Raw genomic sequence first — 15682 nt, forward strand, 5'->3', positions numbered from 1 at the left:
AGCCAGAGCCCCACCCCTTCCAGCCAATCAGAGAGCTGACAGCCCGGCACTGACGTACGAGCTCCACCCGCTCCCCGCGTGAGGGGCAGGGCGCTCCACCAATCAGAAACAGGGATGAGGGCAAGACCCCGCCTACCCCACCAATTACAGCTCTGCCAGGCTGAGGGGCCAGCGCTCGGGGAGCGGTGAGGGGCGGCCGCGCTCCCTCCTCTCCGCCCGCGGGAGGGGCCTGTATTGTGCATACAGTGGTAATTCATGAGGTAATTGCAGGTAGCGTCTGCTCCCTCTCCCCGGCGATGTCCCAGAGGTCGCGCCGGGCGCCGTATCCTCCCTCCTTGCCTCATGAATGAGTGACATCCGCGCCAACCAATCGTGCCTCGGCTTCTACGATGAATGGCGGCCACTGAGACCAATCGCAAGCGCTCAAGTGCCGCTGGATGCAATGATTGGTTGCAGGGCGGGGGGCGGTGCCTGAGGGCGAGGCGGAAGTGAGGGAGTGTCATGGCAACCGCGCGCGCGTCGCGGCGCTCGGGAGTCCCGCGGAACCGGAGCTCCTGAGGGCTGGCCCGGGGCTGTCGGAACCTCTCGGTGCGGGCCGGGTTCGCTCGGAGCTCCTGAGGGCTGACCCGGGGCTGTCGGAACCTCTCGCTGCGGGCCGGGTTCGCTCGGAGCCCTTGAAGGGCTCCCCGGGGGTCCCGGGGCAGGCACGGGCCGCATGCGGGGGGGTCTTGGGATGGTCCCTCAGAGCTTAGAGTTGCAATAATGATCGCATGGTTTCCTGCCTCTCTACTCCCTGCTTTCTTTTTTCCTCGTTAACTCAAATTTACTGTTTGGTTGTTTTGGTTTTTGGGGGTTTTTTTTTCCTTTCTAAAGGTTCCTGTTCGTTGAGAACGACGCGGACCGAGGCGGGAGAGGAGACCAGAAACCCAGGCGGTGATTTTTGGTGAAGTTACGAGTAAGGCTCGCTGTATTCCTGCACGGGAATTCCCTGTGTCCCCTTTGCAGTGCCCCTGTCTGAATTGTGTGCTTGGGTGGCACAGAGCCCCTCTGCTGCACGGGACAGCCGTCAGTAAATGCTGTGTCCTTCGGTGCCTTTGCTGTACCTACATCAGTGCCTCAAGAGGCTCCAGGAAAGCTGGAGAGAGACAATTGCCAAGGGCTGCAGTGCCAGGAGCCAGGGAATGGCTGCCAGGGGCAGAGGGCAGGGCTGGATCTTGGGATCTGGGGCAGGAATTGTTCCCTGGCAGGGTGGGCAGGGGCTGGGATGGAATTGCCAGAGCAGCTGGGGCTGCCCCTGGATCCCTGGCAGTGCCCAAGGCCAGGCTGGACACTGGGAGCTCCTGGGACAGTGGGAGGTGTCCCTGCCATGGCTGGGCTGGAATGGGTGGGATTTGGGGTCCTTCCCAACCCAAACCATTGCACGACTCTGTGACTCTCAGTTTTGTGGATTTTCTCTGTTATGGGCAACTAAATCGTAGATCTGGTTTAGAATTTCTGTATCACAAAGACTCAAATTGCCTGCAAACAATGGCTGTGTTTCTTACAGAGTGCTTTAATTTAATTTAATTTAATTTAATTTAATTTAATTTAATTTACCAGGGCTTTAATGCCTTGTTTGCCCACAGACACTGCAGATGTCACAGTTTGGTTGCTGTGTTTTTCAGGTCGCTATGAAGGCCCTGTACGGTCAGCAGAATTCTCCTGGAGAGGAAATGACATTTGTGTTCCAAGAAAGAGTGAGTTCCCATCAGAACAGCTCTGTCCATCAGGCGGTGGGAGAGGAGAGTTTGGCTGAGTGCCACAGAGGAACTGAGGCACAGAAATCTTGTGCAGGCTTGGGAAAGCACTGGTAGGGGAGGTGCATTTACAGCAAGTGCTGTCATCAGCAAACAAGCTTTGCAGGCATGAAAAATGAACCCTGGACACACATTTCCTGACTGCATTTTCTAGTCCCTGGAAAAGTAGAAACAGAGCTTGAGGAATCTATCAGGTTTGGGGTAACAACACCGGTTCCTACTGAGGTTGTTTCTTTGACATCCTTTGGACTTCATTTTGGACTTGAATGTTGAGGTCAGGTTTGTCAGGATTTGTGCCTCAGATAAAGGGAAAAAAAACCTCAATAGAAAAATAATGTCAGTGTCTGATGAGGTTTAGTAAGGTCTAGTAGTCAGTTTGCAATAATAATATCAGAATATAGTAGCATAATAATAATGATGATGATAAGTAAGGTCTAGTGATCAGTTTGCAATAATAATATAATGCTAATGTTAATACAATGCTAATGGTAATACAAATAATAATTGTATTATATTATTATGGTAATAATAATAATAATAATAGCAATAATGTACATGTACTAAAAATGGTGTTGTAAACCCTTTTCATTGTAAAATCCTGTGTGCTCTCCCCACTAAAGAAGTGGAGAAATGCTTTCAGGAGTTGGAGAAGCTCCTGTGGGCACATCCATTGTCTAACACAGCAACTGTAAATCTGTCCTAGGAGAACCTGCCTCCCACCAGAGACCATGATGTGAAGGTGCAGGTCAGAGCCTGTGCTCTGAGCTGGGTGGACACAAAGGTATTTGCTTGGTGTTGTGTAAAGTTGGGGGTGTCTGTGGTTTCCATGGCCCTTGGCTGGTGAAGCTGAGGCTGTGGCTTTGCTGCTGGCAGTGGGCACAGGACTGGTCTGGGATTCTTGCACAGCTCTGAACAAGAAGCATCTGGAATTCAGTTTCAAATTTATGGAGACAGATCAGTTGTCAGCTGTGAGATCTCTTGCAATAAATCCCATTTTTCTTCATTTGCACACTTAAGTCACAAATTGGCTTGGCTGGTAATAACTCCCTGCTTTTATTTTTTAATGTTTCTAAATTGAAATACGGAATTCAGTGCCATGGTTTCATGTTGATTGAGGAATGTGTGCACTTTTTCCCCTGGATATAATTTTGATAATTGCCCAGCCTTACTGTAAGATGATAATAAATATGTAAATACAGAGCCTTTTTCAAGAGTGTTGTAAGCATTGTTTTCATTTAGCTCCTGTCAGAAATTAAACTGAAGAAGGAACTTGTGCCTGTTGGGCGAGAAATTTCAGGAGTTGTGCTGGAAGGTGAGTGTCACTGCCCAAGGAGGGGAGGGAGCAGGGATTCCAGTCAGAACAAAGAACTCTTTTTTGGGTAGGGCACCTTTAGAAGCAGCAATTCTTTGCTTCCTTGATTGCTCTCCCAGTGCTGTTATCCCTCCCCTGAGGTGGAGTGTGCAGCCTGGCTCTCAGACACCACCTTTGTGTTCCTGCATGGAACTCCTTGTGGCTGAGGTGCCAGAGTTAGGGAATCCAACATTTGCCATGTGTGTAATCCATAGAATTATGTTTTTTCACTAGAAATGTATATCTTTACTTTTGTGATCTAGTAATAACCAGTGCTTCCAAATGCACATCCCATTCCAGCTATAAATATTTCTCTTCTTTCCTCCTTTTCGCCTCTCCATGGTGAGTTGGAAGCAAGGTGACCTTTTTCCAGCCAGATGATGAAGTGGTGGGTAAGTTAATGCCTGTTTGCCTCAACTGACACCATCAGTCATCTTTTTATAATGAGTGACTGAGGTTAGAATCATTGGTAAAGCTAAATTGACCATGTATTTTCAAAATTAAACTGCTGTCACATGCATAAACTTATAAATGGGAATTCTGGTCTAAGAACGTTGCCTTAGGATTTGAAATATGATTTTGTATTAAGCACCAAATTGTGACTGGTGCCTTAGGAGAGAGGAGTCATTTCTGTCCTATGTTTATATTTTGTGTGCTGAATCAAAGGATTGGAGGATGACTGAAGTTCTGAAAGCAGGACAGAGTGATGTCTATTTGGGAGAATGTCTATTTGGACATCGTGGTCCTTCTTGCATTATTCCCTCACTGCACAAGAACTGCTCTGGGCAGCTCCTAGACACTGATTATTCCCTGGATAAACCTGGAGACAGCTCCAGGTGTGCACAAGCACATTTTTAATGGGAGCTGTGAAAGACAGGACACAGCAGCCAGATTTGCAAGGCAAAGCCCTTTGGTCTAAATGGAGTGTGAGACTTGTGGGAGAGAGGCAAGAAAAGCATGGTTTTCCCTGGGATGGAGAGGACATGAATTCAGGAGATGGAGCAGGTGCCAGAAGCTTCTGTTCAGGAGAGTTCTGTGGCCAGTGAAGATAAAAAGCTCAGTTATAACCAGGATGGAAAGATCTTTTCTGCTACTCTGCTTTTGCTTTCTCTGCCTTCCCTGGGTAGTTTGTTTTTCCTGCACTTTTCCTATTCCTGCTTTTTAGCACTTCCACATTCCTGTGTGTTCTTCCTCTGCTTCTTCCTGTGCCTTTGTTGCTGTCTTTGCAAACCCCACGTTCAGGAATTGGGATGGGAATTGAGAGGGGCTGTGGAGTGGCTGCTCCATGCCCCAGATCCCTCCTCTGTGATCCACAGCCAGGAGTGGAATGGGACACTCAGGGTGTGGAGTGAGTCCAGACATCACCAGACAAAAATGACACCTGCCAGTACCAAACGGCACTCACTGTGTCCCCAGCCTTTCTCCCTCAATCCCAAAATGCTGTGGAAGCACCTCTGGAATTGCCTGGTGCCCATGGACACCCCAGGCTGGCACCTGGCCAAGGTCTCCTACCTGTCCTAAACCTGCCAAGAGGGACTGAACCCAGAGCAAGCCAGGCCAGGGAATTCTTTGGGAGGGTGCTCTGGTTGGAATGATTGCTTGTGTGAAATTCAAGGTCTGTGTTCTGCTTTTTTCAGGAATTTTGCCCCTGGATTCTGAGGAGTCTGGTGTATGTGAAGTTATCCTGGTTCACGAGCATTATTTGGGTTTGTAGATTATACATTTTGCTAATAATTATTTTGACTGTATCTGTAGACTTTGAGCTTTTCTTAAAGGGAGCCCATTACCTTGGAGCTCTGGGCACACTCCTTCTATTCCAACATTCTAAAATTTCAGCAGCCCCACCAAGTCACAGAATTTTGAACACTCAGTGCTCTCAAGGGTTTTTTTTTGGCTGACACCATTTCACAGTTTGAGATGGCCTAAACCACACAAGCTTACCCTGATCTTTTCCCTTTCCTTTTTTCCCCTTATAACTTCTGTTCTGTTGCCTCGTTGTTGTTACACTTTTTCCTAATCTGTCAGAAAATTTACAGAGGAGAAACTTGCTTTTTTCTACCCTTTGACTCTTCACTTGGGACCAGACTAACAGACAGGGTGAAACAAGCAGACTGGAACTGGAGAAAGGAAAATTCAGGGATGAGGGTCAGGGAAAGCCTGGTATTGAAACACTGTTTTCAATTATTGTGAGCTTCCAGTTTTCTCTTTCTGGGCATAGATTGCTTTAATGAGTAAAATACTAAATGTGGGACTCCCTGTCCTTCTTCCAACAGTTTGTTATCTTGAGCACACTATTCTTTTGCTCAAAATTTGCTCTTCCCAAAGAAGCTGTGGCTGCCCCATCCCTGGGAGTGCCCAAGGCCAGGTTGGATGAGGATTGGAGCAGCCTGGGACAGTGGGAGGTGTCCCTGCCCATGGCAGGAGTGGCACTGGATGGGCTTTGAGGTCCTTCCAACCCAAACCATCCTGGGATTCTAAATATCTAAATATGGGTTGTGTTGTTTCTGTGACTGCCTGTGAATTCCAGCTGTGTGAGGTGGCTCCCTTAAACTTATACCAAAATGGAATCCTTAATTTACTTGTGTAAAATATGGCAAAATATCCTCTTAATACAGGAGGGAAACGGGAATCAGTGATGGGGACCTGTTTGCAGGTGGAGCCTTCCTGACTTGCTGTGACAAGTTTTGCTGAACAAGCCCCAGGGATTTTACCATCTCTTTGGTGTGTTTGTTTGTGTGTTTGTTTGTGTTTGTCCCCGCCAGTTCACAAGCCACAGAAGGTGTGTTGGGTGGAGGCAGCCGGGACGGTGCGGGACGGGCTCCGCGCGTACACGGCCCTGCACTACCTGTCCCAGGTGTCCCCTGGCAGCAGTGTCCTCGTCCTGGATGGAGCAAGTGTGGGTACCAGCTGGGCAATGCTCACAGATTTCTTCTGCACAAACCTCCCATGGTAGAGTCTGAAGCCACAGAGTGTGTGCCCTAGCTCTGACATCCAAGAAAACACTGAATTTCATATAACATCGTAAAAACAACTGTCAGAGTTAAATAGAAAAGCTAAAAGTGTGAGTGTGTAAATTAAAGAGTTTTCTTAAGTCACTGAGTAAAACAGTTAAAGTTTAGTTTAGTTTAAAGAACAGAAGACAAGATGAAGAATTTAGAGTAGTCTCATCCTTCTTCTTCATCTTCTTCTAGAAGTTTTTGAGTAGTAGTAATTAAATAAAAAATGCTGCAGCACACAAATGTTAAGTCATGAAGTCAATAAAAAAAAATACATGTGTCTAATTAAGTGAAAATAAGTATAAAAATAAAAAAGCTGCATAGTTCAGAGCTATTTTGCACCATTCAAGGCAATTTGAAACAAGCAATAATATGTTAAACAGAAAGTCTGAAGACGACCTGCTGAGTCTTAGAATAATATATTAATAAACACAAAAAACAAGAGCCTAACAAACCTTTAGAATATCCTTCCTGACACAAAACTAAGATCAGTGAAACACCCTGTGAAAGAGTATCCTGAAAAAACTCAGCCCTAAGAAAACCAAAATGCAACAACCCTCCCTGCATTTCTCACAGCTGTGCTCTCCAGGGAGTGCTGGCAGTGCCCTGCATTTCATGGGTTTGCAGGAAAGGCTTTCCCACGTGAGATCCTGAGCAGGAATATTGTCCTGCCTGGATTTTGGGGGTGCAGAGAGGGAGGGTGTTCTGGTGTCCTGCAGTGACACTCTTTTGCCCTGAGCCTCAGGGATAATTGCAGGAAAATGCCTTATTTTTCAGTCCTCTCCCACCTCTACTTTTTACCTTTTCTTGGATATGAACAATTTGATTTGCATCCCTGTAGTTCTTAGTGCTAATGAAGATGTGAGGCTCCCTCAGCCAAGGTTCTGTAATGTAAACATGGCTGGGGCTTTTTCCTTGGAGCTTTTTTCCCTTCAAGCTCAGAGCTCCAACTGCAGTGAAGGTGGCTGTGGTAATTAAAGTAGAATCTGAGCTGTTTTGTTGAAGACAAGAACCAGCTACTGACCAAAAGTTCATTCAGAGCTTCCCAGTCACTGCAGAGTTGTTTTGGCCTCACTTAGGACAGAAGCAGGTCTGTGAATATTCAATTCTTGGTTCAGCTGTGTTTTGTTGCAGGAGTAAGTTCATTTCTGGGTACTCTCCTGAGTGGCCTTTGCAATATAATTGCTCTTAAACAACATCAAATCATTGGTGTAAATAAATGAATTAATCAATTAATCAATGGCCCTGCTTTTCCCTCCTCAGCCATTCGGTACCATCGCAATTCAGCTGGCCCAGCACAGAGGGGCCAGAGTCATCTCCACTGCCCACAGCCTGGAGGACAAACAGTACCTGGAGAGGCTCAGACCTGCTGGGGGTGAGTTTTATCCTTCAGTGTTAAAGTTTGTCCTAAAGAATGTCTCAAAATATTTTTTTTTTCTGTCAGGTCTAGAGACTTACTTCCGTAAAAATTAAATATAAATTGATAAATTGTCTAATTAAATAGTTTTCAGGTTTGTTCTGTGCTCCACAGGTATTTAATTTCTGGTTTAGGTGTTCTTAATGGCACTTTTATTCTCCATTTCAGTTGTAATGACTGGCAGTACTTTCCACTAGTGCTGAGTGCTGGCTTTTGGCCTAAGTGCTCAGGAAATCTTTCCATTTGATGAAGTGGTTGCTGAGGAAGGAAAGGAAAGGGAAGGGGAAAGGAAAGGAAAGGAAAGGGAAGGGAAGGGGAAAGGAAAGGGAAGGGGAAAGGAAAGGAAAGGAAAGGAAAGGAAAGGAAAGGAAAGGAAAGGAAAGGAAAGGAAAGGAAAGGAAAGGAAAGGAAAGGAAAGGAAAGGAAAGGAAAGGAAAGGAAAGGGGAAAGGAAAGGAAAGGAAAGGAAAGGGGAAAGGAAAGGGGAAAGGAAAGGGGAAAGGAAAGGGGAAAGGAAAGGGGAAAGGAAAGGGGAAAGGAAAGGGGAAAGGAAAGGGGAAAGGAAAGGGGAAAGGAAAGGGAAAAGGAAAGGGAAAAGGAAAGGGAAAAGGAAAGGGAAAAGGAAAGGAAAGGGAAAAGGAAAGGGAAAAGGAAAGGGAAAAGGAAAGGAAAGGGAAAAGGAAAGGAAAGGGAAAAGGAAAGGAAAGGGAAAAGGAAAGGAAAGGGAAAAGGAAAGGAAAGGGAAAAGGAAAGGAAAGGGAAAAGGAAAGGAAAGGGAAAAGGAAAGGAAAGGGAAAAGGAAAGGAAAGGGAAAGGGAAAAGGAAAGGGAAAGGGAAAAGGAAAGGGAAAAGGAAAAGAAGGATTGCTGACTCACCACTACCCCAGTGTGTGCCAGAGCTCACACACCTGACACCCAACACTCAGCAGCCTCAGATTACTCCTTGTAGTGTTGTATCATGTCTCAGGTACTGCCACAGCTGCAGCTGGATGCATTCTCCTTTCTAAAGGAGCTTGGCCTCACACACAACATTTGCATTCTTCCCTGACTTCTTCTCTTTGATACTTCAGTTTTTGGGAATTTTTTTCCCCTCTGAAAATAACACGAGAAAATACTCTGTGTAGGAGCTACTGGCATTTTTTTCTGATCAAAATTTCAGTGGTGTTTTGTGGAGGAAAGTGGAATATTCCTTTATTCAGACAGTTTTAAAATAAAGGATGAATTGTCAAGTCTGGCTGGATTGCAGCAAAATGTTAAAACTGGTACCTGCTACTTCCCCCTGCAAATAGCAAGTGCTGCAGTGTAATTCCCAGGTTTATTTGTCAGAGTATGATTTGTGTTGGCATTCACTGAAGTTGCAGAGCTGTAAAATGCCTTTGTGGGGAGCCTTGTGCAGCCCCATCTGTGTGGTTACAGCTGCACCCCAGGGCTGGGCACATCAGCTGCAGGAGGGGATGCTGCAGCACCTGCCACACTGATTTCTCTAGAGCATGACAGTAACACTGGTTTTTTTTGCAATTTGACCCAAAAAACACTCATTTTTCCTAATTTCAGCAGCCTTTTTTACTGTCTCTATGTTTATATATTTTACTGCATTAGCAGTTGTGAGAGACATCAGAACTGGAAGATTTTTGGGAATGCTGTTGCTATGCAGAGCCCTGTTGTATCAGCTGTTACAGGGCCAAAGAGGAAATAATGAAGACTTAAAACTTCCTTTTGTAGCATTTTATGGAATGCTAATATATTTTTTTAATTATATGAAAAATTTTGCTAATTATATAAAAAATTCATGTGCTAGGAAAGGATTTGGCAATTTTATTCTCACAGTCCCGAGTTACTTTTTACAGCATTTTTAAGTTCTTTGTTAATATAATAATAATATATATTATATTAATTATATATTAATAATTATTATATTAATAATTAATATATTATATATATTGTTAATATAATAATAATGTTAATATCAAGTAGATCCACCCAAGCTCTAAGTGGCTTCTTGTGCCTGTGGGTGGGGAATTTTCAGTTCTGTGCTTGTTCAGTGGATTTTTGGCAGTTTTCAGTGAACAGCAATTTGTGTTATCCTTGTTGAGCATATCAAGCTGCTTCCTGGAATGGCTGAGGGGGAAAAATGATAACTGCAACTTTATTTCAAATAAAGAAATAGAACCTGGATGCAGCATTAAAGAGAAAAAGAGTTTGAGTGCAAAAGGAAAAAGCTTTTAAAATAGTTAAGACTTTCTGATTTGTTTGTTAATTTATGTGATTCCAGTGCCTGAAGTTCTTGGTAATGTTTCAGGATTTGTGTTTGGACCAACAGGATGGGGCTTTTCTTGTCTTCAGTGATCTCTGGAGTAAAAATTGTAATAGAATAAGGAGGGGATTTTAACAAATTTTGACATTTTAATGGGTGTGGTTCAGGCTGGGGACAGAATATTCCATAAACAGTGGGATGAGTTTCTGTTAGAGATCCCAAGGAAAAGCATCTATACATACACAGATATTTCCTCTGCTCCCAAAGGCACCTCCTGTTTTTCTTCTAGTTTGGTTTAGGAGATTTTATTCCGTGCCACCAACTCTCTTGGGGGTGCCTCTGCTTAGAACCCCCAGTGAACACAATCCCAAAACCCCCAGCACATCCTGGGGTGACAGGGTTTAAACTGCAGCTGAACTTCCTGGGGAAAAGCAAACTCTGGGAACTCTGTGGAATCCTGGTGTTTCTGTGCCTGCCAGCAGGGGAGGAGAAAAACTGAAGTTTTGCCAGTCAGGAAAATGTTACTTTGGAAGTTGTGCAAGTCACAGCAGAAGAAACTGAACTAATTTACCAGTATTCTGTGAGAAATACATAAATGACAAAGGATTATGGAAAATTATATTACACTTTGTTGCTTGGCCTTTTCCACAGTGGTGAGAATTTTTTCCAGCATTTTTTAGGAAGGAAGTTGACCAGGATTTTGAATTATTGTACTGAGTTAAGGAACAAAATTTGACATTTTTGCTATACAGAAATCAGAATAGTCAAACTGATGGAACTCTGGCTTTTTTTTTTTTTTTTTTTTTTTTTTTGATTGCCAGGCTTTAGGTCTATGAAACCAGAATAATTTTCAAAAAATGAAATTATTTGCAGAAATAATACCATGTCAAATTTGCCCTCTTAAGGAAAACCTTTTAACTTCTTGACTGGAGGAAGCTAAGAAGAAAATGATATTATGGGGATTTATTTGCTTATGGGGAATGTGGCTATCATTAATTATTATCCCATCTTTAGTAAAATTTAACCATGTGTTGTCTCCAGTGAAATCATTTGACTTCAGTAAAAAAAAAACAGGGAATGACTTAGGAATTGGATGCATCCTATGATTTGATTGGGGATTTGAAGGGACAAAAAGAACCAAACCTAAGGCATTTATTGATGATTTGTTAATATCCTTAATGACCAACTCCTTGCATTTTTTCTTGCTCTCTCTTTCCTTCCCTCCCTGCTTCTGGGATCACATTCCAGAAGGAGCCCGGCAGCCTTTGGTGGGTAAGTGCAGATCAGAGCTCAGGCCAGAGCCTCTGGAATGGGCCTCCAAATTTGGTTGATGCTCTTTCAAGTTCTCATTTTGCTGTGAAGTCTTTGGCCTGTTCAGTTTTTAAATGTTTGTTCCATCTCATAATGATGAAACAAAACCTGTAGCTGCTCCTTTTCTGCCCCTGTGTTATTGTTGTAATGTTAAAAATGGCTTTTAGCTGAAAGAGAGCAGGGCTGGATGGGATCTGGGGCAGGAATTGTTCCCTGGCAGGGTGGGCAGGGGCTGGGATGGAATTGCCAGAGCAGCTGGGGCTGTCCCTGGATCCCTGGCAGTGCCCAAGGCCAGGCTGGACATTGGGAGCTCCTGGGACAGTGGGAGGTGTCCCTGCCATGGCAGGGCTGGGATGAGATGATCCTTAAGGTCCCTTCCAACCCAAACCATTCCAGGATTCTCATTCCTGATTCTGTGGTTCATCTTTATAACCAGCCATAAATTTGGCATCAGAGATACATGACAGGACAAGGTTGGTGGCTTTCAGTTCAGCAATATTTCAAGAGCAGATGTAAATCCCTTCATCTGAACATTTAATGAATAACCCAGAGAGCCAGGACTTGGACAAGAATAGCAAAGAATTAACTTAGAGAAGGATTTCTAATCTTAGAGTGCCACATTTTATCCTTTTGGGCCAACAAAATCATGAGCTGAACTTCTGCACTCATACTTTTTGGTGTTGATTTTGCACTGTGTTGAAAATGAAAGGAAAAAAAGATGTGCCAGGGTTTTTTGGGTGTAGCTGCAAACCCGTTTGTGATACCTGCAGAGAACAGAAGCTGCTGCTCAGGATCTGAGCTCTCAGTTTTGAGCATCTAAACTCTGTTTCCATGGACCTGAAGTGGTTTTTGTTGGTGTCCTGCTCTGGCAGCTCGAGTGATCGATGTGTCCCATGGGAAGATTGACGTGGCCGAGAGCTGCCTGGAGGAGACGGGCGAGCTGGGCGTGGACATCGTGCTGGATGCTGGAGGTATTCCTGCAGTTCTGCTGCCTTGGGAATTCCATCATCTAAATATAGAATAATAGATATAGAAATAATATATGATTTCACATTTTTATATATAAAATGTATATATTAAATTATGTATAGCTTATATATTCTTCTATACGTAAATCATATATTATTTTACTATATATCTTTTATATATTATGTGTATATAGTATATATAATATAGTATATAATATATTGCTATATATTATATATAATTATAAATATATTATTATATATAATTATAGTTAGCATATATAAATCCTATTATCTTATATATGTGTAATATCTATTATATATTATATCAATTATACATATTATACTAATATATACACTATACTATTCTAGTTTACAGTTGTTATATATGGGTATTATAGTTGTTATATATGGTATTGTATACATTATACATTATGTTATCTATAGTATATATTATATGTATTTTATACATTTTTATATTATATACATTTTACATATTATATATTATATAAATTTTCCATATTATGTAATATATTATATACATTTTGCATATTTTATAATTTATATTATGTATAATATGTACTATTATGTTATATACTATATAATATAGGCTATATTTTATTTATTATTATATATTATATAAATATTTATTATTATAGCCTTTATTATTATGTATTACTATTTATTATATAGTATTAGAAATATAAACAAAATATTACTCTATTATTCTGAATAACACATATAAAATACTCAGGGTATAAATAAAATTATAAATTCAGAGTTTGCAACGATTTTTAGCTGAAACAACCGAAGAACTTAGAGTTCCACCAAAATGTGTGGAAATAAATACATATTGAATTTTCCACATTTTCTTCTGAGCTCAGAGGAATTTCTTCTCCCTCCCCAGTGAGGTTGTACAGTGCTGAAGATGAGCCAGCTTCCAAATCCCAGCTGCTGCCTCACAAGCATGACATCATCACTCTCCTTGGGGCTGGGGGACGCTGGATAACCACAGAGAAGAACCTGCAGGTAAAGATGCCTGTGGCAGGGAGTAATTTGTCCCACAGAAAATAGAGGTACAGACACATAAAACTATTTTTTCGACCTGTTAGTGTTACAAGTTTCCTCTTTTAAGAGTGAGCAAGGGGTGTTTGTTTGTTTGGTTTAACCATCTCTATAAAATAACCATTTAACCTTTATTTTTGTAAGGGAAAATGTAACTAAATTACATTTTTCTTCAATTTGCTTCAGCTGGATCCTCCAGACAGCCATTCCTTGTTCCTTAAGGGAGCCACAGTGTCCTTCCTGAACGATGAGATCTGGAACTTGTCCAATGTGCAGCAGGGGAAATATCTCGATATCCTTTGGTGGTCCTGTGGAATTCTCACTGCTCAAAGGAGTGAAAATGCAACTGGGAAATCCCTCTGGGAGTTCTCCTCTGCTCAGTGCTGCAACCCAGCTGAAAGGTGGAGCTAAAGTATAAGAGACACTCAGGTTTTAAGGTATTTTCTGCATTCCTTTTAAAGACATTGTGGAATCCCAAACTGCTTTGGTGGGAAGTTAAAGCCCATCCAGTGCCACCCCTGCCGTGGCAGGGACACCTTTCACTGTCCCAGACTGCTCCAAGCCCCAACGTCCAGCCTGGCCTTGAAAATGTCTCTACAAGCTTCATTAAAAGTAGTGCTGCAAAACACCCATTCTGGGGGGAAAAAATGCAGTAGTTTGGTTCATTATTGAACCAAATCATTAAATTAAATTAAGATCTATAATTAAATTAAGATCTATATGTTTTTATTTATGCAAGTGACATTTTGGATTTGTTTTTTGTACTTGTGCTTTTGGACATTAGATGCATCACTTGTAAACTTAATGCCCTCATGTTCACTGCAAAAGTAGAAGTGTTTTGGCTTCCTAACTTTTCCTTTATTTGCAATGTACAGAAATATTAGGTACATAAAATGTATTGATTAAAATTTATGGAGGGACAATGTGTGTTGGAAAAAGGAAAGGAAAGTCCCCTACATTTGGGTTGATGCAGCTGGATTGAGCTCCATGGGTAGGACATTTTCAGCCCTGGAAGGTTTGGGTGCTTTTGGCTTTAGGGACTTGCGTATCTTGCGAAATTCTGGAGCATCTGAATCATAAATTGATCCTTTTTTAAAAGAACTTGAGCTTCAACTATCAGCCTGATTGCCCTTAAAATGAAGGATGAGCCTTATTGTTTGAGTGTCATACAAAGAGATTGAATACAGCCCCACATGTTGGCTGGTGGTCATTAACTCACAGACCCCTCACATGGCAGGGTGCTCCAAGAATTTCCAACCTCTGCTGTGTTCCCACCTTCATTTTGGCTTTTTATCAGGTGCCTGTATGAACAGTCACAACAGCTACCTGGTCCCAAAATCTGTTCTCTTTGTTCTGCACAAAAAATGCCAATGATTGATGATTGATTGATGTTGTACTAATGCAGGCTACACTGGTATTTCATATTGAAATACTGAGTATTTTCATATTGAAAAATTGAAATATTCCATATTTCATTTCTGCATCCTATTTCAGAAAAGAAGGTTTCTGATATAGAAACAAGTACAGAAATCTGATCTAAAGGCAGGAATTGGGGTTCATTTTCATTTTGGCTTGATCTTGCTGAGTTTGTATCAGTACAGGGTTGTGACCAGCAAATGTGATTGTAAAGAGATTTCTGTCCAGCTCTATTGTTCCTTAACAGTCCTCTTGGATACCCATCCTCGAAGATATCATGGAGAAATTATCAAATAACATTTTCAGGTGAGAGACATGAAGTTTTCTGTGGCTTTTTAAATTCAGCATTAGAAGTAGAAAACTCTTGCCAGCACTAACACTCCTGAGCAGAGCTTCAGGAAAGAAGTAGACTCCCATAATGAGGTGGGTATGGAAGATCCCTTCCCTTAAAGCAGGATAACAACTGCTGATGAGCAGAACCCTCCCCATCACCCCCCTTTTTCCCTTGCAGGAAGGGTCTCTTCATTCACTTGCAGCTCCTGTTTGCTTTGGGGCTTTTCCCTTCTTCTGTGCACTGAAGCAAAGCCTTAAAACTTATTTTGTGGGAGGAGGGAGGTTGATACAGTGAAAGTAAAGTCTGTCCTGTGATATTTCTGTTGGTCTGGGTGTGCTCACCAGCACTTTTTACTGTTTCATTTTAGGCCTCAGCTGGATGAACCAATCCCATTGTATGAAGCCAAAGTTTCTATGGAAATAGTTCAGAAGAATCAAGCAAGAAAGAGACAAGTCATCCAGTTCTGACACACAACTTCTGATTTCTCAGCCTGGGGAAGATAAAGAACTGTATTTGTGGAGTAAATCAGCATACACTTGCAGGAAGCAAACAGAATTTAAACATTCCTTGTACCTCAGTACAAATGGTCTCTGAAGCTCCCATGACTTCAGGGGTTTTTAATTCCCTTGAGCAGAATGTTCCCATCAGCAGCTTCTAAAGAAGCAGCCTTGACATAAAAATCTTGTCTGCCCTGCCGCACTTAGAAATGTCAGAAACATCTACAGGCAAATGCAGTCGCTGTTGGTTTTCATTACTAAGAAATTAAAGAGGGAAACAAA

General features: G+C 42.4%; 2 protein-coding genes across 7 annotated transcripts in view; one reads left to right on the plus strand and one right to left on the minus strand.

Moving 5' to 3' along the window:
- ITSN1 (intersectin 1) overlaps window positions 1-395 on the minus strand; it is a 97999-nt gene extending 97604 nt beyond the window's left edge. For both annotated transcript variants that reach the window (XM_086883891.1, XM_086883885.1), the window contains exon 1: window positions 245-395. The gene's annotated coding sequence lies outside the window, so the exon portion shown is untranslated. The remainder of the gene's footprint in view (window positions 1-244) is intronic.
- Window positions 5-15682, plus strand: CRYZL1 (crystallin zeta like 1). Of its 5 annotated transcripts, none has more exons than XM_086883912.1 (15): window positions 5-260; window positions 874-955; window positions 1665-1736; window positions 2500-2577; window positions 3036-3108; window positions 3495-3539; window positions 4785-4853; window positions 5910-6043; window positions 7407-7518; window positions 11061-11084; window positions 11996-12094; window positions 12996-13117; window positions 13340-13445; window positions 14830-14875; window positions 15271-15682. In XM_086883912.1, the coding sequence occupies exons 3-15, from the start codon at window positions 1671-1673 to the stop codon at window positions 15368-15370; spliced, it is 1074 nt and encodes a 357-aa protein (XP_086740038.1). In that variant the 5' UTR covers window positions 5-260; window positions 874-955; window positions 1665-1670; the 3' UTR covers window positions 15371-15682. The 5 variants fall into 5 exon arrangements, with proteins under 5 accessions (XP_086740038.1, XP_086740036.1, XP_086740034.1 ...); XM_086883910.1 differs by having other exon boundaries at window positions 46-260; window positions 1665-1814; XM_086883908.1 differs by lacking the exon at window positions 5-260 and adding an exon at window positions 440-588 and having other exon boundaries at window positions 1665-1814.

This window comes from Cyanistes caeruleus, chromosome 3 (genome assembly GCF_971803275.1).
Source record: "Cyanistes caeruleus chromosome 3, bCyaCae1.hap1.1, whole genome shotgun sequence".
NCBI lineage: Eukaryota > Metazoa > Chordata > Aves > Passeriformes > Paridae > Cyanistes > Cyanistes caeruleus.

Coding starts and splice junctions, on each gene's coding strand:
- CRYZL1 (XM_086883910.1), top strand. CDS start 1,671: ATGAAGGCCCTGTACGGTCAGCAGAATTCTCCTGGAGAGGAAATGACA. Junction 3,540..4,784: donor GCCAGATGATGAAGTGGTGG/GTAAGTTAATGC, acceptor TGCTTTTTTCAG/GAATTTTGCCCCTGGATTCT. Junction 6,044..7,406: donor TCGTCCTGGATGGAGCAAGT/GTGGGTACCAGC, acceptor TTCCCTCCTCAG/CCATTCGGTACCATCGCAAT.